The 22,619-nt window shown below is 40.7% G+C and overlaps 2 protein-coding genes across 2 annotated transcripts in view; one reads left to right on the top strand and one right to left on the bottom strand.

Moving 5' to 3' along the window:
* DNAJC17 (DnaJ heat shock protein family (Hsp40) member C17) overlaps positions 1-22,619 on the top strand; it is a 26,123-nt gene continuing 3,504 nt past the window's right edge. The window contains exons 1-10 of the mRNA XM_077322864.1: positions 1-185; positions 5,572-5,641; positions 8,956-9,014; positions 10,062-10,149; positions 10,365-10,447; positions 11,829-11,925; positions 12,336-12,385; positions 13,159-13,236; positions 13,899-13,979; positions 15,543-15,665. Of these exons, the coding sequence (XP_077178979.1) occupies positions 108-185; positions 5,572-5,641; positions 8,956-9,014; positions 10,062-10,149; positions 10,365-10,447; positions 11,829-11,925; positions 12,336-12,385; positions 13,159-13,236; positions 13,899-13,979; positions 15,543-15,665 (807 nt within the window). The 5' untranslated portion in view covers positions 1-107. The remainder of the gene's footprint in view (positions 186-5,571; positions 5,642-8,955; positions 9,015-10,061; positions 10,150-10,364; positions 10,448-11,828; positions 11,926-12,335; positions 12,386-13,158; positions 13,237-13,898; positions 13,980-15,542; positions 15,666-22,619) is intronic.
* C2H15orf62 (chromosome 2 C15orf62 homolog) overlaps positions 15,660-22,619 on the bottom strand; it is a 7,368-nt gene continuing 408 nt past the window's right edge. Inside the window, exon 2 of the mRNA XM_077322867.1 lies at positions 15,660-20,949. Coding sequence (XP_077178982.1) covers positions 20,315-20,845 — 531 coding nt within the window. The 5' untranslated portion in view covers positions 20,846-20,949 and the 3' untranslated portion in view covers positions 15,660-20,314. The remainder of the gene's footprint in view (positions 20,950-22,619) is intronic.

Genomic DNA, 22,619 nt, shown 5'->3' on the forward strand with positions numbered 1-22,619 from the left:
ACAAGACTACATCTCCCGGCAGCCCGCGGAAGAGCCAGGCTCTGGGCGAGAGAGCAGCGTCCGGCCTGGAGTTCGGCGTGAGGAGAAGAAAGAGGCCGTGAGGCGCGATGGCGGTTGATAAAGAGCTGTTGGAGCTGGACTTGTACGCGTTGTTGGGCGTGGGTGAGAAGGCGGCGGATAAAGAGGTCAGGAAGGCCGCTGGTCGCGATATTATTCCGCTGTGCTGTACAGAGCTGAAGTGGGGAAGAGGGTCGGGAGAGCGCCTGCGAACGAGACTTTGGGGCGGCTTTGGGGGCGCCTAGGTACCCGCAGCCCCTGGAGGCTGACACTTCAGCGCCGCAGGGTTCCTGGGCGCTTGGTTGCCAATCTCCAGGTGGGGACTGACGTTCTCCCGGAATTGCAGGTGAACTCCAGCCTTCAGAGATCGGTTCCGGTGAAGAAAATGGCAGCTTCCAAAGGTGGACTCTGTGGGATTGTATCCCTCCCTTCCCCAAAACTCCGCCTCCCCGTCCCCGACCCCTAAATCGCCAGGTGTCTCAGATAATAGCAATATCATCTCTGAAAGGAACAGTTGGAAAAGGAGACTTCACAGATGGCACGACCAATAATCAGGAAGCTTCTTTAAACAGTGGTGCGAAGGGTCTTTCAGATTCCAAATAGGTATCTGTATTAGTCTGTAGCAGCAAAATAAAACAGAAGTCTAATGACAGCATATGCTTTGCTAGTCTCCAATACGCCATCAGACTTCTGTTTTATGTAACTGCACAACTATTTCAGATAAAATTGATCCCGGAGATACTTCTTCAGGGGCAGCTCACATATCTGAAGAAGCTTTTTCTTTTTTTCTTTTTTTTGTTATAGTAGGCTTCCCTGGCCAGTCTCAGCTCACTCCAGCTTTTTTTTAACGAGAGCCCACTCATCACTTGATCCTTTCTCTTCCAGCATTCTGTTCCACATGATGACTCTCACCATGTCTCTGAGTCTATTAAAGTCTGACTTTGAACTTCCTTTCCGCCCCCCCCCCCCATCTCAAAAGGAATTCTAGGAGGACATGGTCACTCCCTCCAGGGCCCCTATCTCCTTCACCCCATCCATCAGCTCTTGCCTGTTGGTCAGTATTAATTCAAGTATGGCTGAGCCTCTCATAGTTTCTTCCACCATTTGATAAATGAAATTGTCAGCTAGGCAGGTCAGGAAGTTGCATGACTCTGGATGCTTAGCAGAGATTGTTTCCCAGCACACATCTGGGAAATTGAAGTTACTTATAATCACCTATAATCCTGTTGCCAAGATAGTCTATCAAGGAGGGCATGTCCTCAACCTGGTCAAGCCGTCTATAGCAATTGCGAATCAGTATACTCTTCGTTTTTCCCTCCCTTATACTTTCCAGCAAAATTTGAGACCAGTAGCACCTTTAAAACCAACAAAGGTTTATTGAAGGCGTGAGCTTTCGTGTGAATGCACACTCCCTCAGACAATTACATGAAAGCTCACGCCTTGAATAAACCTTTGTTGGTCTTAGAGGTGCCATTGGACTCAAATATTGTTGTGCTACTTCAGACCAATGCGGCTCTCCGTTTGAATCGGATACTTTCCACTTAGTGTCACTCTCCTCCTCTAGTATTTCTTGACAGACAATCCTTCTCTTCACATTCAGCGCCACTTCATCTCCTCTTTGAACTTACCTGGGGTTTTTGAACAATTTGTATCCATCCACCACTGTATTCCAGTCATTGAAATAATTCCACCAAGTTTCTGTATTGCTTAGTAAATCATATTTCTCTGTCTGCATGAGTTCAAGCTCTTCCTTCTTATTGCCCACACTTTCGGCATTGGTACATGGGTACCTAAAGCCTCTTACCCTTGGTTCCATCATGAAATGGTAAACTGTGAGGATCTCTGCATCCGTTAAAAATAATGAAATGCTTACTTTTCATTGTCGTTATATTCCAGACCCTCCATATGACGTCGCCAACGTCTGGGCAGTAAACGGCCGGCTGCATCCTCCATTTTAAAGCGATAGTTGGTGAATCCCCATTCAGCTGGCTTAACACTATTTTTCCACATGTGTAGAAATGCCCTGTGCCTGGCCAACATTATTCTTATTTTAATGTATTCAGTTATAGGCAATTGACTGGTGTGCCAACTCTGGCTAGTAATTTAGGTTGTAGTTATATTTTTGTTTTTAATGAAAATAAACTTGGCACTTGATTATTGTTAGTTAAGTAATCCAGTTTTCTGGTACCGTAGTAGACCGGGCCTGTATAGAGGACATGAAATCCAATAATTGTGATCTCACAGCAGGGTAATATTTGTGGACAGGATTTTGGACTGACTTGCTGTCTCCCAGACACTGACTAGTCAGGTCATTTACTGTGCAAATAAACTGTATATATGTAGGTTCTGTGCAAAAGATCCAGTCAATTTGTTGTGATAAGTAATGGTGCCATTGAGCACAGTCATATGCAATGTGTTGACTAGTGCTAGATTTCATTCGGTCTACATGAGTTTAATGTATCCCTAGATAGGCAGTTGGTCCAAAGTGCTGCAACTGGGCTGTTGTCAGGAGCTTGTATCACCCCTGTGTTGAAAGATGTATGTGAGTTATCCATCTGTTTCCAGGCACAAAGCATAGGTTCTTACCTTTAACACATTAAATAGTGTGGGGCTGCAGTGCCTGAACAACTATCTTCGCCCATGCTATCCAGCCCACCAGTTAAGATATGCCTCTCAAGACCAGCTCTTTCTGGCCTTCAGAAGTGACGCAGCTGGTGACAAGAGACAGGGCATTTTCTGTGGCGGCACCTTGCCTTCTGAATCCCCATTCAGCTGAATGACAGACTCACTTAGTGCCTACTTTACTTTCTTTTAGGAGCCAGTCCAAAACATATCTTTCTATCCAGGGTTTTTATTTTACCACCTTTTGTTTAATGACATTTTTTGTGTTGTGATGACTTTAATAATAAGCTGCCTCAAGCAGGACTCTAAAAAGGCGGTATAGAAATAGAACTAAAAAATCTATGGCTTTGTGCTGGACTCAGTTTGTAAAGTTGGATTTTAAATTAATATATTTTAATGTTGAAAGGGTGTTTTACTTTAACAATTCTTATTTTGTAAGCCCCTGGGCGGTATAAAATTTTCTAAAAAAATAAATGTCAAATCTCAGCTTTCAACAATAGGTGGCTTTTGGTAAACCAATTGTTTTCTGAGCATTAGTACCCCTCTTCCTGTTATGGGTGGTTGTTGTAAGACTGCCAGTTAAGTAAAAATAATTGTAAGGTAGTATCTTTTTTTTTGGACTTTAAAAAGAAACTCTTTTGTAAAGATTCCCTGCTTTGTCTGGAGTAGGAATTCTTTTTTGTCACAATAACCAGGCAAATGTGTATTTGAAAGCCAGTTGTATAAACTATTGAAATCTATACATGAACACTTTAATCAAATAGCAATCAACTGTAAGTAGTATAGTATCTATTTGCCAAAATAACTGATTTAAGTAGGTTTGCAGATTGTTTGCTATTCCCTTTTGCCCTCTAGATGGTATGCAAATGCCATGTGTTTCTAGCCAGTGTATTAGCAGAATATTTAACTTCCCATGCATACAATAGCTGCTTTCTAAAAAAAAGATATCAGCATTAACAAAATGAACTCATAACTTCATCATATTTAATATTTTTCTTAAATAATTTTAGATATGCAGCTCTCTTAACTATATGATTTATAGTCCTTTTTAATAGAATCATAGAATCATAGAGTTGGAAGGGGCCATACAGGCCATCTAGTCCAACCCCCTGCTCAACGCAGGATCAGCCCTAAGCATCCAAGAAAAGTATGTATCTAACCTTTGCTTGAAGACTGCCAGTGAGGGGGAGCTCACCACCTCTTTAGGCAGCCTATTCTACTGCTGAACTACTCTGACTGTGAACATTTTTTTCCTGATATCTAGCCTATATCGTTGTACTTGTAGTTTAAACCCATTACTGAGTGTCCTCTCCTCTGCAGCCAACGGAAACAGCATCCTGCCCTCCTCCAAATGACAACCTTTCAAATACTTAAAGAGGACTATCATGTCCCCTCTCAGCCTCCTTTTCTCCAGGCTGAACATTCCCAAGTCCCTCAACCTATCTTCATAGGGCTCGGTCCCTTGGCCCCAGATCATCCTCGTCGCATGCGCGTTTTTGGCCGCACATGCCCATGGCGCGTGAGCGACCCTGCTTCCCTCTCCCGCCCTCCCACAGTAAGAAGCTTGCCGGGCCGCAAGCTTGCCTTTGCGGCCCAGCACCGGGCCACAGCCCGGTGGTTGGGGACCACCGGCATAATGGACTTCTAGAAAGCTTTTGACAAATCTCTCACCAAAGGTTTACAATGCTAGGGAAAGATAACAAGTTGAACAGTAGAACCCTGATCTGGATGACCCAGGCTAGCCCAATCTCTGATCACAGAAAGGAATCAGGGACACCCCTAGTTAGTATATGGATGGAAGACCATCAAGAAAGACCAGGGTCACTATACATAGGTAGCCAATTGCAAACCATCTCTGAATGTCTCTTGCCTTGAAAACTCTATGGATCTCCATACGTCATCTTTAACTTGACAGCACTTTCCACCACCATCACAGCTAGGTAGAGGCTGAATGGATAGTATACAATAAAGAAATAAGCAATGGATTCCCTGAAAGATCCTTAGTAGGATTGCTTCAGTTTAACCAATTCATAAATGGTCCAGAGTAGTGATTCACATTGTGGCAAAACATCCTGTCATTGCATAGACACTGATGTAATTACCCAGGAAAGCACTTGGGGATATACTAACTAAAAATGTCATGTCAATGTATAGTGGCAATGAAAAAGGCCAGCTCAGAGTTGGAAATCTGTTTGAGAATAAAACATCCAATAATGTTGTGCTTTTAAAGAAATCTGTAGTGCGACCATATGTGTAACAGTAATCAAAGCGGATTTCTTAATTAATTTTATTTATATATTTGGATTTTTATACTGCCTTTCCATATGGCTGTGGGCCAATCAGTCATTTAAGGGCTGTTCCCTTAAGGCAGCAGTTATCAACCTGGGCGTCCTGAAGTTAGGCAGATTGTCAGTGGGTGGGGAGGAAGGGACATGCTAATGTTTGTCTCTTGTGGCCCTTCCTTGCATAACCAGGAAGTTGCTGATTGCTACTATGGGATGGTAGGTGAATTTTCTCCAGTCCAGGCTGGATTCTGGAGATTTTTATTGTGTGGGTGGGGGGGTGGGGGGAATCAGTAGGGCATGAAATTGGGGTCACTGGGTGGGCAGGTAGCTGTGAGTTCCTGCATTGTGCAGAAGGTTGAACTAGAGGCCTCTAGAGGTCCCTTTCAACTCTATGATTTTATGATACTAAGTGTTTTGGTTTTAACTTTATTAAAGTTGGCTGTGGAATAAAATTTAATGTTGCTATTATAAATTAGAAGATATATATATTTTTTGCCAATGTTGCAAGTTTTTTCAAACTTTTTCTGCTTCCTTTCTGGACATTTCCTCATGTTTGTTGCCTTAGACTGCTGTTCACTTTGTTACATCTCAACTCTTTCTTTTACAGATTAAGAAAGCCTACAGACAGAAGGCATTGACTTGCCATCCAGATAAAAATCCAGATAATCCCAAAGCAGGTATGATCAATCCACAAACTGCATGTCATTTCTCATTTTTCTCATGTGTGGCAAGGAGGATATAGTTTTATCCAGAATAGCATAACAGTTTCTGTGCATTTATACATAGGCAGTTGCATTAGAAAGGAAAGGACATACATTGTAGAGAGCATTTCAAAAACCCATTTTCCAGCTTCCATGGGGAAGAGGATGAAAAGTGAAGGATGAGAACTTGGTATTTCCTTAAGAGTGGAATAGTTTACAGACTTCAGAATTTGTTGCAAACTCACAACATTTTGGAAGGAAGAGAAAGTCCCAAGGATGTGTTGCCAATCTGCTCTATGATTGATTTATCTGTACGTTTAGAAATACCGTATATACTTGCATATACACCTAGTTTTTCAGCCCTTTTTTAAAGCTGAAAATGTCCCCCTTGGCTTATATGCGGGTATAAAAAAAAGCTGCAAGACAAGACTGGAGGTGGGGGGTGGGAGACAAGTATACTTAACTGAAGAAGCAGATGCAGGAAGAGACGCAGCAAGCCCAGGAGGGCCAGTGAGAGGGGAGGGAAGAGCAGTCTCCGCCTCCCCCCCTCAATGCCTTAGCAAGGCTAGCACGAGGCTAGTACATGCTGCTGTTGCAGGAAGCTCTGAAGCCTCCGTCTCAGAGGGAGAGCAAAGAGCTGAAGGAGGAAACGCCTCTAGAGGAAGGAATGGAAAGTGGAGGGAACAGAACACCAAGCTAAGAAGAAGGGAATTGGATAAGAAGAAGGATTGGATATAAAAAGGCAAGAGGGAGGAGGAGGGGAAAGAGTGAGGAGGAGGGTGGGAAGAAAAGGGGGGGGGAAAGATCCTGCCCAAAAGGGAAGGGAAGGGGGAAAAGCCATTATCCAAACACCAGCCTTGGCTTATATGCGAGTCAATAAGGTTTTCCAGCATTTTGTGGTGAAATTAGGTCCCTTGGCTTATATGCGGGTCATCTTATACGTGAGTATATACAGTAAGTTATTCAAAGGATAGACAGGAAAAGATCTTGGGGTCATAGTAGATAACTCAATGAAAGTGTCAGCCCAGTTTGCTGCAGCAGCAAAAAAGGCAAGTTTTGTGTTAGGAATTATTACCAGCTTTCCTCAACTTTTTTACCATTGAGAAACCCTTAAACATTCTTCAGGTTTTGAGAGACCCCAGAAGTAGCATAATCATGCAGAATATGGCTGGGAAGCATAGCTGTATACATGCCCACCTGGGACCCTCACTGCTTCCTACCCCCTCCAGGTCATTTTGGGTGGGGGGCATGTCACCCAATAAATATTTTAAAAATTTAAAAAATGTATACAAAATTAATTAACCCACCCATTTGGGAAACCCTTCCAGGGCCATCAAGAAACCCCAGGGTTTCATGAAATCCTGGTTGAAAAAGCCTGGATTGTACCGAAAGGGATTGAGGATAAAACTGCCGAAGTTGAAATCCCCCTGTATAGATTGATGGTGCAAGCTCATTTGGGATATTTACTGCTCTGCTCACCATATCTCAGAAAGGACATTGCAGAAAAGTACAAAGGAGGGCAAACAATGTGATTAGGGGGTTGGAGCACCTTTCTTGTGAGGAAAGGCTGAAGAGTTTGGGACTAAGGGGGTTTATAACTTTATCCATGGGGTAGAGACAACTTTTTTTTCATGTACCAAAATACTCAAATGATGAGGATTAGAGGGGGTACTAATTAAATCTGCAGATGATACAAAACTGGGAGGGGTAGCAAACACTACAGAAGACAGAATCAGAATACGGGATAATCTTGATAGGCTCGAGAAGTGGGCTAAATTGAATGAAATGAAAGTCAATAGGGACAAATGTAAAGTTCTGCATTTAGGTAGGAAAAACCAAACACACCAATATAGGATGGGGGGGACTTGTTTTGGCAGTAGTATGTGTGAAAAGGATCTAGGAGTCTTAGTAGACCATACATTGAACATGCGTCAGCAGTGTGACTCGGTGGCTAAAAAGGCAAATGGGATTTTGAGCTGTATCAAACAGAGTACCATGTCCAGATCACAGGAGATGATGCTCTGGTTCAGCCTCACTTGTAGTACTGTGTTCAATTTTGGGCACCTAGTTGAAGAGGTATGTAGACAAACTGAAGCATGTCCAGAGGAGGACAACAAAAATGGTGAGGGGGTTGGAGACCAAGACGTATGAGGAAAGGTTGGGGGAGCTTGGTCTGTTTAGCCTGAAGAGGAGGTGGCTGAGAGGGGATCTGCTAACCATCTTTAAGTATTTAAAAGGGTCCCATATAGAGGATGGAGCGGAGTTGTTTTCTCTTGCCCCAGTGGGATGGACCAGAACCAATGGAATGAAATTAATTCAAAAGAAATTCCGTCTAAACATCAGGAAGAAATTCCTGACAGTTAGAGCACTTTCCCAGTGGAACAGCCTTCCTCAGGAGGTGGTGGGTTCTCCATTTTTGGAGATTTTTTAACAGAGGCTGTATAGCCATCTGACGGAAAGGCTGATTCTGTGAAGGTTCAAGGGGGTAGCAGGTTACAGTGAATGAGCATTAAGGTTGTGAGTGTCCTGCATTGTGCAGGGGGTTGGACTAGATGACCCAGGAGATCCCTTCCAACTCTATTATTCTGTGATTCTAGATGTTGATACGTTGTGCCAACCTCGCAACATCCCCCGTCAATCCCTGTGACTGCCTAATACAGGCACAGGACAAAACAAAGGTTGTACTTTGATAAATTTACTTTTTTAATATATAATTTCCAAATTACATGTACTGGCTATGCCTTCTCTGCACATAAACAAAATTCCTCTTTTCCTTTGGATTAGAAATTGGGAATGACACATAATGGATGGGGGCAGGTGGTGGGGCTGGCACAATGACCAGCTTCTTTCCCTTCTTCTGCAGTCATTCCAGAGGGGTGGCTGTGTAGCCACTCCTGGACTCAGTACTTCACAAAAATGGAGCTGGGGTGGTAGTGGGTATGCTAAGTCTTTTAAAATAGGGTTGACTTTTCAGAGACATAAAGAAACCACTGTTGATATGTATCAGAGGAAAACAGCAAGACAGAAACGCCAGGGGAAGGCACGAGAAAAAACTGGATCAGCAAGGGATAAGTAACAGCTGTGAAGAAGCTCAGAAATAATCCGATTAACAAAGGCATCCTAAATGCAGCAATAAGACTGTCTAGCACACGTCATAGAACTATGAAATTCTTTTTCCTAAGGGAGAATCCAGTAGTAAAGGGACTTTCCCGTTTCATTTGCATAATCTGGAATTAGATGATCTTTCCTATACAGTAGTGTTTAATGAGTCTTAATTTTCTCTTTCCCAGCTGAACTCTTTCATCAGTTGTCTCAGGCGTTGGCAGTTCTAACAGATGCAGCAGCAAGGGTGAGTTCAGTTTCACAGCAATAGGTTTTTAAGAGCTGTTTTCAAGAGCCATTGTATTGGGCATGGAAAGGGGCAAAAAATACACCCGTTACTTCCATATAGGAAGGTATATGTTGTCCCTACCTTGCTATCACAAGAGGAAAATGCATCTGCACACTTGTGCAAGCCAGGGAGTGCTTATAGATAAAGTATCTTTGTCATCCACAGGCATGCCCGGATATTCTCAGTTTCAGAAGCTGATTTTATAAAACAACAGCTAAAAATTTAGGAGACATCATTACTGATCAGCGGAATGATAAAATAGGAAATAATTGGTACCAGAAAGATTTGTTATCTAACTGATTTCTGTGTTTTTGTGTTTCGTTCTTGGTTTTCTTAGGTAAAACTTCTTTGGTTTCAAAAAAACTTATCTTCCACTGGGAAAAACAACACAAAAAACTTTTTTCACTTGGAAACCCAAAGGAAGTTGAACATTTTCCAGTAACTTGTCTCTTCTGTTGGAAAAGGATCAGCCAGAGTTTTTATGAGCATGTGCAATCTATTCTTTGGATAGTCAGTCAGTCATAAGTCATAGTTGATTAAAACCACATAATCATTGTCAGCAGTCAATTGGTTAATTTTAATAATATAATGTAGTTGATACCTTAGTATTACCCATCTCTCCCAGCAGATGTACATACTGCCAATGCAGGCTTGGAAGTTTTTATCACATGTCTCATTTTTCAGTATGCTTCATTTCTAGCAATGAAATAAACATACACATGTACCACGCACACACACAAACGTTTACCTGGCAGTACGTCTCATGTCAGTGGAACTTATTCCACAGTAAATGGGTTTAGGATGCATCATAATATCTTCTTGAACTACCTTTCCTTCATCTACCCTGGATACTAAGACTGAGATTCTTGAGTGCAGAAATAAGCAAGCCTGTGTCCTCATGTTGTTCAACATGCACAGGTTTTGAATGCTAGCTAGGAGACTTCCTTTTCTTGATTTTTACCATTTCTCATGTAATTACCTTGTGTTGTATTGTTACTTTAACAGGCAGCATATGATAAAGTGAGAAAAGCCAAGAAACAGGCAGCAGAAAGGACTCAAAAACTTGATGAAAGGAGGAAAAAAGTCAAGCTTGGTATGTAATGAGAATATATGAGGAATGAAGGCCTAATTGCTGATATTCCTCCCCCCCCCAAAAAAATTAAGATTTATAAATCTTTTGAATTTTCCATAAATTCAATGCAAATTCATTTCTCCATGCGCCCAATTGAAATAAGAGTTACATGCTGCGGGTTCTGTGAAATGCCCCCTGCAATTAGCAGAAATTTAGTTTGTGCAATTTTTTTCCAGACCTTGAAGCCCGGGAAAGGCAAGCCCAGACCCACGTTAGCAAGGAGGAAGAGATCCGAATAACCAGGACATTAGAAGAAGAGGTATAGCTGGCATTCCAAGTACAATATTCTATTATGGTAAAAATACATAAATGTATACAGCCCAGTTGGTGAGCAGAAAGCCAATGATAATATATGTAATAAAAGATGCTGGGACTCTGTGGGCTTCAGGCTATGTGAAGAGGCAGCATAAAGGGGTTTAGTTGTTTATGAGAGAGAATGCTGAGTCAGTCCCTTTCACAATCAGTTCCTTTATTTGCTATAAATAGTCTTCATTGAAAAAGGATAGTCACAATGATTATGACCAATGTGTATTTCAATACAAGCAGCTTTTTATAGAAGAGAAATGTTAATGAAGGATAAGTGGTTAACTTATGATATTTTGGAATTCTCCCAAGAGGGGTGTCAAATGAAATCTAAAGAAAGTTCAACAGAAGAAGGGTGTTACTGTCAGTGGTTTTTCCATATGCAACTTTTCCATATGCAAAGTTAAGAAAATGTATGAAAAATGTATTTGAGACAGAATTATGTACAAATGATGAACTTGTCATTGCAAAAATGTATAAACTATTGAAATATGACAAAGGATGAACAGATAAAAGAATGTATGACAAAATGGGATAGGAATTTTAGTTATAATATACAGATGGAATAATGGGAAAAATGTGGCTGAAGGGGATTAAAATTATATTTTGTTCTAATCTTAAACAGAATTTCTGTAAGATGTGGTATGAGGTGGCATATGATGCCAGCTAGACTGGGCAAAATGTATAAAATGTTTCAGACAAATGCTGGAAATGTGAACAATCATCAGGAATGTTTTACCATATGTGGTGAACTTGTAGTAAAGCAAAAAAAAAAAGGATTAAAAATACATGTATAAATACAAAAGATCCTAAAGACTAATCTTCAAATGAAACCAGACTATGACTGATAGAAATTTAGGAAAGAATCATGGGACTCTGCTCTTAAATATGATCATAGCTGTGTGATTACTGTATGCTCAGAACTGGAAAACAATAACTACATCTATTATAGAGGACTGGCCGATGAAATGGCTAAACTTACGTCATTGATTAGAGAAAAATCAACAACTTTTATGACTAGCTGGAAACCACTTGTAGACTTCTTGCAGTACAGAGATAAAATAACTTGTAGTTTAGAGATTAAAATTATCATTCTTATAATAATTTAAAGTTGCATGGATATAAATGATAAACTTGTATACAAGCAATGATTTAGGGTAGCACATGTGGAAACTCAGACATTTATTGTAATGAGACCAATATGTTTGTTCTTTGCTCTTTCATTTTTTTCTTTTCTCTATATTGAAACTGCTAATACAATTAAAAAGAAGAAAAGAAAAAGAATAGTCATTTTTTGGGCAACATAGCCATCATTTTTGCCTTCTGCTTCTTCCCAGATCCTGCGGCTACGTGAAGAGGGATCCCGCCAACTGGAGGAGCAGCAGAAACTCATTCAGGAGCAAATTCGACTTGAGCGAGAGCAGCGAGTACAAGGTAAAGTCAAGCAAAAACCTCTTTCTGTCTGGGATTGGTATATGGCCTTATCTGATGCTTAGAGGAGCTTGTTGTTACACAGTACTCCTCTGCAGAAAAAATCACAGTTTCTCTCACTGTGAAATGCCCCCTAAACTAACACAATAAAAAGGAAAGGTTTTCCATGTTATGCCCTTGATCCCATATGTAACATCAGGCAGTTGATCTCCCTCTTGAATTTGTGTATCCCCTTTCAGAAGAGGTGGATGTTGAGAATGAATGAATATTCAGTGGAATCGAGTCAAAATGTGGCAATCTAGAACACAGAATTAGTAGAATGTTTTAATTTTGTAAGATGGAGGTCATGGTTTATCCTTGGAATAGTTGACACTGAAGTTTTCCTTTTGTTTTCTTCTCTCTTTTTTTTTGAGGCAAACAAGATGGGTATGGAGTGGAGGGCAAAGGAACCCCCAAGCTCAAAGTAAGACATTCCCAAAAACTTGAGCTATGAAGAGAGATGAGCCAACCATAACTTATCTTTCATCAATAGAAGCCACGTGAATCGCCTCCAGCCTCACAGAAAGCTGGACTGCCTCTGGCATCCTCGCTGCTTACTGGAGTTGTCACTTACCTCACCTTAATGTGTTCCTTGCACTTTAATCTAGAATCTAGGCACTAGGATGAAGGTAATTAGAAGTTAAGTGTCAGTGACTTGGGATATTGACAGGTTGAAGATACTACTTGATGTATGTAGTAATTTTTTGGTGTTCTGAAATATAAATTCTTTCCTAGGCTTGTATCAGTTGATCTGCACAGAGTATGCAAAAATTGACATGTTTATTAATTTTGTTTACATTATTTATAGTCCACCTTTTCTCACTGGAACTCAAAACAGATTACACAGAGTCAGTGCAATCAGCAGTTTAGGACATTCAGTAAACAATGAAATAGGATTTGGGTACTAGAATGAACCAGAAATTGAAAAATCAGAACTAAATCAAAGTACACGTGTTAATGTGACATGTTAAATGATGCAGGATTACACAGTGGGATTCAGTTTACTGCAAACTCTGCAGTATAATATAGACCACAGTCCCTAATAATTTGCCCAGGTTACTTTGTGAATCATTTTGTACAGTAACATCGTAATGTGTAGGCTTTTATATAATAATAACATAGAAAAATTCTGCTGGATACTAGATCTGGTGTATTGGACTGGGCAAAACTAATCATGTAAAATTTTCCCCCTTTCAGTTACGATGGAAGTGCAAGAAAGAAGATGAGACGAAAGGAGGCTATTCAAAGGAAGTTCTCCTGCAAATCTTACAGAAGGTTTGTTCCACATTGTTTCATTTTTTTTTATTTTGCTTAATGTACTATAAGATAAAGAAAAGAAGTTTGATGTAAATTTCTGCACAAAGTTATGTGGCCCTACCATGGTAGTTATAACTGCTCTCATCCCTTGTTGTTAGTGAGGAGGGGCACCATTAGGAATTGTGACTTCCTGCAGCTAATATTCTTATAGAAAAGTACATAAATGGCTTCTGGTGGAGTAACTTTAAGTTTACTTCTTTTGTGTCTGCTGAAATGACGTAAGCAACCGGTAGGTAGTTTAAAAAGAACTTTGTTTATCTCTGAGAATAAATGTTCTTGTTCCTGTTGAAAGATAATTAAGATCTAGACTGAATTCTAAATTACTTCTTAAACATGATTTTGATCTGAACTGTGAGAGTGATGTGTGAGCATGTGGGTCTTCTAATAGCTACACTGTATTTTAATTTTAACAGTGATCTCCTGAATTACTTAGTACTGCAGTAGTATCTACAAAATAATTTTGCAGTTGCCATTCTTTTTGGATTCTGCGGTGTTATTAGTACCCTCCATTCCAGTATTGTCCCTGATCCCACTACAGTACTTTTGCCATCTAGTTTTCATAGTTTACAACTTTCTCTGCTGGATCTATATCTGATTTTACTTCTATTGCTTTCTGGCAGTACGGTGAGGTACTGAATTTAGTGATCTCAAGCAAGAAGACTGGGAGTGCAATTGTGGAATTTGCAACGGTGAAAGCTGCTGTAAGTACTTTGACTAAAGATTTCTGGGTTGGGGTAATGTAGTAGGTATCCCCTTATATGTAAGAAAGAGGCTAGAGCTTAGATCCTTAATGATTAAGCAATTGCAGTATAGTTTTAAAGGTAGGAGTTTGTTGTCTTCCTTTTCCACCGTAGCCCTCTAAAATCCCCCTAGGGTCAGAGGAGCCTCCTGGGAAGTATAGAACAAAAGGAATGTCTGCAGTGAAAGCAGAAATCAGCAAAAATCCCCCCTCCCACCACCAACCTAAAAGTGTCCTTCCTTTGTCAGAAATGGACCTTAGGACCTTACAAGCTGTTGAGATCATAGCAGTGCAATTTATGGCAAAAATAATGGTAAAATTGAATAGTCCATGTTTTGTAATAGTGTTTGTAGTCAGAGTGTTTCTCCCCGGTTGTAGAATGCATGGCAAATGCTGATTCTGTAAACTTAGATGGATTGTAAGTGGGTGGGCAAAAGGGATTGAGTCTGAGCTTGGCTCTTGTGGCCAAGCTCTTACATGCCTAGGGAAATGCTGATTGCCATTTTGTGGTCAGAAGGTGAATTTCCTCCAGACTGGACTGACCAGGCATTCTTTTCTTTTCTTTTCTTTTTGGGGGTGGGTGGGAATCATCTAGACATGGAATTGGGGTCACTGTGGGTGGGCAGGTAGTAGTGGATTTCATGCATTATATAGGGGGTTGGACAGATGACCCTGGAGTTCCCCTCCAACTCTATGATTCTATGTAGCTACAGTGGCAGAAGCCTCCTGTGCCATGTGTGGTGCATCCTTGACCCTCCTATTGTATGAATGTTTACAGTCCAGTCATAATGATCAAACTTTTCATTCAGGAGTTTGAAAGGAGGGTCTTACAAAGTTTTGAAATACAAGGTTTTTGTGTTTCACCTAGTTTGACAATTTAATTTTTGACTTTGGGCTATTTTTCTGTTTCCTTGAGCTTGATTGGAAAGCATGGGTCAGTGAAATACAATGGTTGCAATAACACTGTTATGAAGTCCAAACCTGAATCCTTTGAGTTCCCAGAATTAGCGGGCACAGAAAGAAATCCTTGTAAATATAAATATAATTTATTTGAATAACATCAAACTCTAACATCATACAGCAGGGAAAACAACAACTAGCCTAACTATCAAGCACATTTGAAATCTGCATCAGATGGCATAAACTTAGTCTTAAAGTCAAAGACCATAACTCAAAACATTCTCTGCATTGCAATCCATTGAAATCTCGTAGTCCTGGACTTTAGTCTGTAAGAATCTAAGCTAGTTTCCTCCAGGCTCTTAGCTCAGTTATATCTTTTTGGCCAACCAGCCTCAGGTAATGTTAGCAATCCAGTCAGGAACGTTCTAGAAAATTGCTTTATCACTCCTGACCCCCCCCCCCCAAATCCTGTAGGGCTGCAGGTTCTCATGAGGAGCCAGTGACCCCATTCCTAGCTCTGGCCTTGAAGATGATAAGGGCCAAGTAGGCAGAGAGGCCCAAATAACTATATCTGCAAAATGGAATGAGCTCTTTGCCTAACAGGCACACTATGTTTATTTGATAGGAGATGGCAGTAAAGAATGAAGTTGGCTTGATAAACAATCCTCTAAAGATCTCCTGGCTAGAGGGCCAGCCACAGAACAGCACAGTGTTTTCTGATGGTACAATCCAGCCACGAATAACCCAGGTAAGTGAAATGGAAGAAGCTACTTAAATTCTTGAGATATCTGTTCTGACTATCCATAGCAGTAGAAAAATTTTATTATTATATTATCATTATTATTTAATTTATTGCCCGCCGCTCCCCAGAGGCTCGCGGTGGGTTACAACCTCTGTTAAAAACCCAGTAAAAATCCTTAACAGTTAAAACAGATTACTACATAAAACCATAAGACACGGTGGCAAACACAACCCTATACTAATTAGGGTTGTTCGCGGTGTCGGCATCTGAATTGGATGTTCCAGGCTGACGCAAATACTGGTTTAGACTCTTTTCTTCTACCATATATACTCACATATAAGCCGAGTTTTCCAGCCTTTTTTTAAGGTGAAAAAGTTGCCCTCGGCTTATATGCAGGTATAAAAAAAAAGCTGCCAGACAAGAGGGTTGGGGTGGGGGAAGAGTAAACTTACTTGAATAAGATGAGGCAGAAATGGAGTAGAGACGCAGCAAGCCCTGGAGGGACAGTGGAGGGGGAGGGAAAGAGCAGTGTCCGCCACCCCCCTCACTGCCTTTAAGAGGCTAGTACGTGTAGCTGCTGCTGCAGGAATCCCTGAAGCCTCTGTCTCAGAGGGAGAGCAGAGAGGATAAGGAGGAATGGAATTAAAAGTGGAGGGAACAGAAGGAGCACAGGATTGGATATAAAAAAGCAAGAGGGGTCAGAGGGAAAGAAGAGGGGAGAGGAGGAGGAGGAGGGTGGGAAGAAAAGGAAAAGATCCTGCCCAAAACGGGAGGGGGGAAGGGGAGGAAAGGAGAAATAGCCACTATCCAAACACCATCCTCGGCTTATCAATAAGTTTTTCCAGCATTTTGTGGTGTAATTAGGTCCCTTGGCTTATATGCGGGTCGGCTTATATGCCAGTTTTCCCTTTTCTCTTTTTGAGATTGTTCTGGTTTTAAATCTTAAACATATATGTGTGAATTGGTTCTAATTAAAACATCAGTCTGGATTGATGTATGAATTTTTGTAGACATGCTTCAATAAGACACTCATTGAATTACTATTAACTAAAATGTGTAGAGGGAAATTTTGGCAATGTCTATCATATTATAGTTGAGTCACTTGATGTACAAGCCTTGGGAAGAGATGTATATTCACATCTTTTCAAAGAAGGAAGATGGGGGTAGAATTCTTCTATGCAGGGCAGTTCTCATTGTACTGACAGAAAGTCTCACTATTCACTGAGGGACCTGTACATTCATTGCACTCTTCCTATATCTGCTATATAAAAAAAGGCAAAAAAGGTGGTGACTCTGCATCTCCCTTTCCCAACAATATACTGGTAACAAAATAGCAGTTGTGTCCTTATTAAGTGGATGTTCTGGCAGCTGTTATTTGCTCCTTCCCTTGATTTGCTCTCAGGTTTCTCTGTGCTTGATTCCAAATAATCATGACATCACCAGATGCTGTTTGTGCCTTTTTCCATTCCCTGCAGTCGGTTTTGGGCAGAGGTAGACTTACTTAACAAAATAGTGGGTTGCATCACTAGTAGGCCCACATCAGTGGCTAGTGTCTCCCTGCTCCCTTTTTTAAGAACAGAAGGGCAACATATGACCAGCCAGAAGGCTCCCCCCACAATCTAGGCTCTCTACCAGATTCTATAGCCTAGCCTAGCCCTGGTATTCTGGCATCGTGTACTGTTTCTTGTGAAAGGTTTGGCTCCAGACTGGGTTTCTCTTGGCTTGTCTCCATAACACATTATTGTTACTGGGAGGCTGTAGTCTGCCTGCTGCAAAGGGTTAGTGTGTCTGAACTGAGGAGTAAGACAAACAGAGCTGTGTTTTAGGGTGATAGCTTTATGGAAGTGAGAGAGCTTCATTACTCACACCACTCCTGCTGCCTGCTAGACTGGCACAGGTTGGCCCCTTCTGTCAAGAGTGATTTAGCTATTAGGGCATCAGTTGGTAAGCTTTATTCCTTTACACCTTGCAGCAACTCAGTAGAACACCTTCAAGTACTTCCAAGAAGACCTTAAAGTTTATATATCCAACATAGATGTTTTAGTGTGGTCCCAACTAAAGGTAATCTAGATGGGTACATCATTTAGGCTAAATCAGTCCAGGACCCCTTATGTTTTTTTTCCCTCTTGAAACCAATTGCACTCAAGTGTGATAAAGCCAAAGTATTTTGGAAAACAGGAGTGCTGTTGGAAGAAATGTTCAAAATGCTTAGTTAAACCCTGAGGGATTTTTGAAAATAGCAACAAAAATGATCCATTGAATTCTGAACTAAAAAGCAATACTTTAATTATAGGCCAAGAAAACTGCATTCTGAGACCTTTAGAAATTATATAAATGAAACAAATACAGAGCAGCATGTGTTTCGTAGTTTTTGAAAACTACAGGCCTGCCTGCAGAACATAAACTGTAGTCCATTGTTTAATTGCAGTATAGAATGTTTCTTAAAGCAAATTCTTTATTCCTGGCCACTGCACAAAAATCCTAACCAGTCAAAAGATTATCTCATGAACCACATATGGCCTCTGTATTTTGAATAGTTTTCCTATGACCAGCCACTTGAAAGAGTGTTCCAGTGCAGCCCAACACCTGAGGTATGCCATGCCTGTGATGGGATTCCTTCCCACCTGGTTTCTATAGAAGTGACCTTACTGACTCCTTCTCTTCAGCACCATACTACTTTCTGCTGGACATTCCGAAGTCGGATTTTCGTTGTCCGAAATCAGAACTGTGTATTAGTAACGTGTTCTTGTTCTCTCCATTGCCCTCTTCCGTAGCCTCCTTGAGCTCCATGACATATTACCTATTTATAAATTTTAATATGCACCTCAGATGCCTCTATAATATTTGCAAAGTACAAAAATCCTAGCCCTTGTTCCCTGACTCCTCCCTATCATTTTTGTATTTTATATTTTTCATGCTCTTATTAGTTTTCCAGTTAACATCTATCCACATGTGCAGTCATGGTACTTCTGGAAGGTAAAATTCAGTGGCAGTGTTGATTGGCATCATTCTAAAATGCAGCTATCCCATCTTTCTGCTACTCAGTTTTTAAGGTGGTTTACAATGAATAAAGCCACCTTTATTTAAAAATCCAGTTAATGAAGATTCAGCAATATCCTCTGTATTCCACATCCATAATGCCTTATTGTGTCAGAAGACTGAGTGAGAACCACTTTCTACAAAGATGAAGAGATCCAAATGAAGCAAATACCTCCTGGCTTATTGCATCTAACACCTTGATAAGATTACTATCATATTTCTCTGCTAAAGCAGGCATCACCTGGCATGAGTTGTGTTCCATAGCAGGAAGGCTTAACATTTCTGAGAAGCTGCTCAGCCAAATTATTAGTGTGAGACAATAAACCCTGATTTAACTTCTGTCTGATTTGTTTACACTTCTTGCTTCAAGGGTAAGAATTGCAGTTAATTAGAACTCTTGGCTTGCTTTAGCTTTAAATAATGACATTGTCATGATCTCAGCTATGCAAGACTGGGTGGGGTTCAGAATTTAATTCAAGCATGCTTTCTGCTGAGACTGATCTATGAGTAAAGGTATGTGGCTGGGATTCCTTGTACATGTAAACAAGAGTGGGCATCTCATGGTGGCAACTCTAAATCAGTAAACCCTGACACAACTATGGAACCATCTGATCCAATAAGCAAGCCTTGGGGACCCAAGTAGCTGTCTTTTGCTTTAAGGAAATGGTACAGGAAAGGAGGTTTCTAAAAGCACATCCAACCCCAGTCATATTCTGCCACAGAGAGATTCACATCTTGCTGTGATAGATCTTTGAAGACACCAGCCACAGGTGCAGGCGAGACATTAGGAGCAAAAGCTACCAGAACACGGCCCCACAACCCGAGAAAACTACAAAAGCCAGTAGCGTTATAACTTTTCTTCCAAGACCCTTTGCATGGGATAGGTGAAATATTCAGGCCTGCCCCAGTCACACTGCTAACAGAGACTGAAGGTAGCACCAAAAAAAAAAAACCCAATTAGTATTAATCAGGACGCAAATAGACACTTTCTGGCTCATTTCTTTACAAATTACTATTGTAGATGCAAGTGTTATAAATTCCTTTCCCCTGGGATGACTACAAAGAGAAATAATTCCTCTGAATTTCCAGTAGCTTGAATATGGCCATTAATTAAAATTACTGAGGACAAATATGCACTGGAATAAAGGATAATCTTTATATTCTGAATTACCTCTACTTCTGGTTTCAAGGTCCTTCCTTCTTTTTCTAAATCAATCTTTTGTGTCACAGCTTTGGTTTTGAGATATACATAGCTGAAATTGTGGGGATGATGGCCAAACAAACCTGTAGATGCCTTAATGTGCCATTCCCACCAATTCTTCCTGTGCATGCACTCTTGCTCTAGACTCTGAAATAGCTGAAGCGTACAACCGTATTCCCCCCACACTAGAGTGAAGCAGATTGAAATAGAAAGAAGAAATGATTGCAAATATGCAAGGAATGGCAATGTTTCTAATAGTATCCAAAACAGGGTGGTGCTATTTCTTGGTTAGTATACTGTGTAGAAGGCTCCATGGAACTGGTCCAGTTAAACCACCTTGAGCATGTACTGACAGTGAAGGAGAACCAGTAGAATTATTTATTCCTTGGTTTCTGCTAGAGCAGCTAAATTGTAACTAATTCAGTAGCACATTCTTGCTTTTGAGTGTCTGCAGAATGTCATCAAGGAGCGAGGGGCCCAAGTCTAGTGTGAAAGAAAAGAAAGCGTCCGATGGATCAGGCGTGCCATGCCATGAGATGGTTTCAGAGTAGCACCAGTCCGTAGCTTGGTTCTTGCAAAGAAGATCTGCATGTGTCTGAGTGGCCTTATGGAAGTGACGTGAAGTGCTTGGAAAGGAATTTTCTGCTGAGGGCGAATCAGTGTGATCTATTATATTGGGGCAGCTGGCACTGTCCAGGTACAGTCGTGGTGGTTTGGGAGGCGGCTGCGCCTTTGTGGCTAAGTTCTGCTCACTTTGACATGACAAGTAGGACTTCCCTTTCAAGTCTCTTAGGAGCTCCCTTTTATTGTATGGTCCATTGGTGTCTAGTGTTTGGCTGTTCTGATCCAAGATAATGACTTGACTGCCCAGTTTCTTATTCCTCCGGAGTGAGAGACGCTTGAAGAAGCCTGAGGACCTGATGGATCCTCTCCGCCAAGTGTCCATGGTGAGGGAAATAGTAAAAGGCTGGTGGATGGCAACTATTGAGTGAAGGAGGCCTCAGGCCTTGGTCTCAAGGTAACATGACAATGTCAGGAACATCTCCTTTCCTGGAACAAAGAGTGGGGGAGGGGAACAGCAACAAACTGGCTTCACAAAAAACATATACATGGTGCCAGTTGAATTCAGGAGTCATTATGTAAGGAATACACTAGTATGTTTGAAGGTAATCTTCTTAGCCTATGAAGTACGGCTAGTAACTACTTTGTTTCCCAAGAGACTGCTGTATGCATGCAGTACTCCCTTCCAAATGCAGGAAGACAATACAAAATGAGTCTCAGCTTCTGTGAAATTTAAAACTGATGATAGTTTTTAGAACTGAAATACTAATTTAAACATATAAAAGTAGGAAGCTCATGGTTCTGTCATCCCAACCTGCTGAGATAACAACAGAATGAATTTTTGCTTTGCATAGAACAGGATATGTTTATTCAAACTATTTTTATGCTGCCTTTCCACCCAACTTTAGGGTTCCCAAGTCAGCAAACAATTAAAAATGTTAAAACCAGCCTTAAAAATGCATACATATAAAAATACATACATATAAACAGCTGAACAAAATACATGAACAGGTAGGTGGATCAGTGAGGAGTGGCTTCATACTTGAGGTTTAAGAGGTTAACTCACTGCCAAAAACCCTGATCCAGTCAATTTCACTTATGGTTTTAATTTTATGATGAAGTTTGAGTCCAGTGGCACTGCTAAAACCAACAAAGTTTTATTCAGGATATAAGCTTTTGTGTGCAAGCATACTTCTTCAGATATAATGAAATAAAATTTATTCAACGATTTTCATTATATCTGAAAGTGTGCTTGCTCACTGAAGTTTGTATCTTGAATAAAACTTTGTTGGTCTTAAAGGTTCCACTAGACTCAAACTTTATTTTGCTGCTGCTTCAGACCAACATGGCTACCCATCTTAATCTGGTTTCAATTGTAGTTGGTGAATATGAAGAAGTATAATATGCTTGGTGAGTGAACTTAGTGACTGCACCCCACCCCTATGTCATATCTGCAGATCATTATTTTTAACACTGCTTTAAACCATAATCCACTAGTATTTATCGAATTTAAGCCCATCACCCCAAATCTTGTAATCCTGCACCCAATTTTCCTCCCTGATGTTCTTTTTTTAAATAATTCTTTCATGGGTTTCAGTGAGCTTTGATGCAGTAAAATGAGTAGGAAAGGCTCCCCTTCTTCCACACTGTTTTTTACCAGATCATAAATCTCTCCCATACATCCATACCACCCACAGTGCCTTTTTCTACCCTATTGTTCCTTTAGTCTATTTATTAGGTCACTTCCTTTTTAAAAAGACCAAATTTTTCTGTACCATCTCTCATGAGCAACCTTATCTTTGTATCCACTGCCTTCAGACTTTCTCACTACTGATTTGCCTGTCCATGACCTCTCACTCCACCTGTCTGTTCCACTTAATGCAGATTATAAGCAGTGGCTTAGCAGTTGCCCATCCCTATTTAGGCTTTTAGACCACCTTTACCAGTATAGATCACTTTGGCAGAGAAAGGAATAGTCCAGTCTGACTTCTAATGTGAACTGCCAGATCAAAGAAAGTCGGCATTGGAACATCGCTGTATGAATCAGTTTTATTTATCTTCCAGAGCATTAAGCAGCACTGGGATCATCTTAATATTCTGTGGTAAAGAGGTCACTATCAACCCATCATTAAGAGAATTACCGAAAAGATAACCACGAA

The sequence above is a fragment of the Paroedura picta genome, chromosome 2 (assembly GCF_049243985.1).
Source record: "Paroedura picta isolate Pp20150507F chromosome 2, Ppicta_v3.0, whole genome shotgun sequence".
In the NCBI taxonomy this organism is placed as follows: Eukaryota; Metazoa; Chordata; class Lepidosauria; order Squamata; family Gekkonidae; genus Paroedura; species Paroedura picta.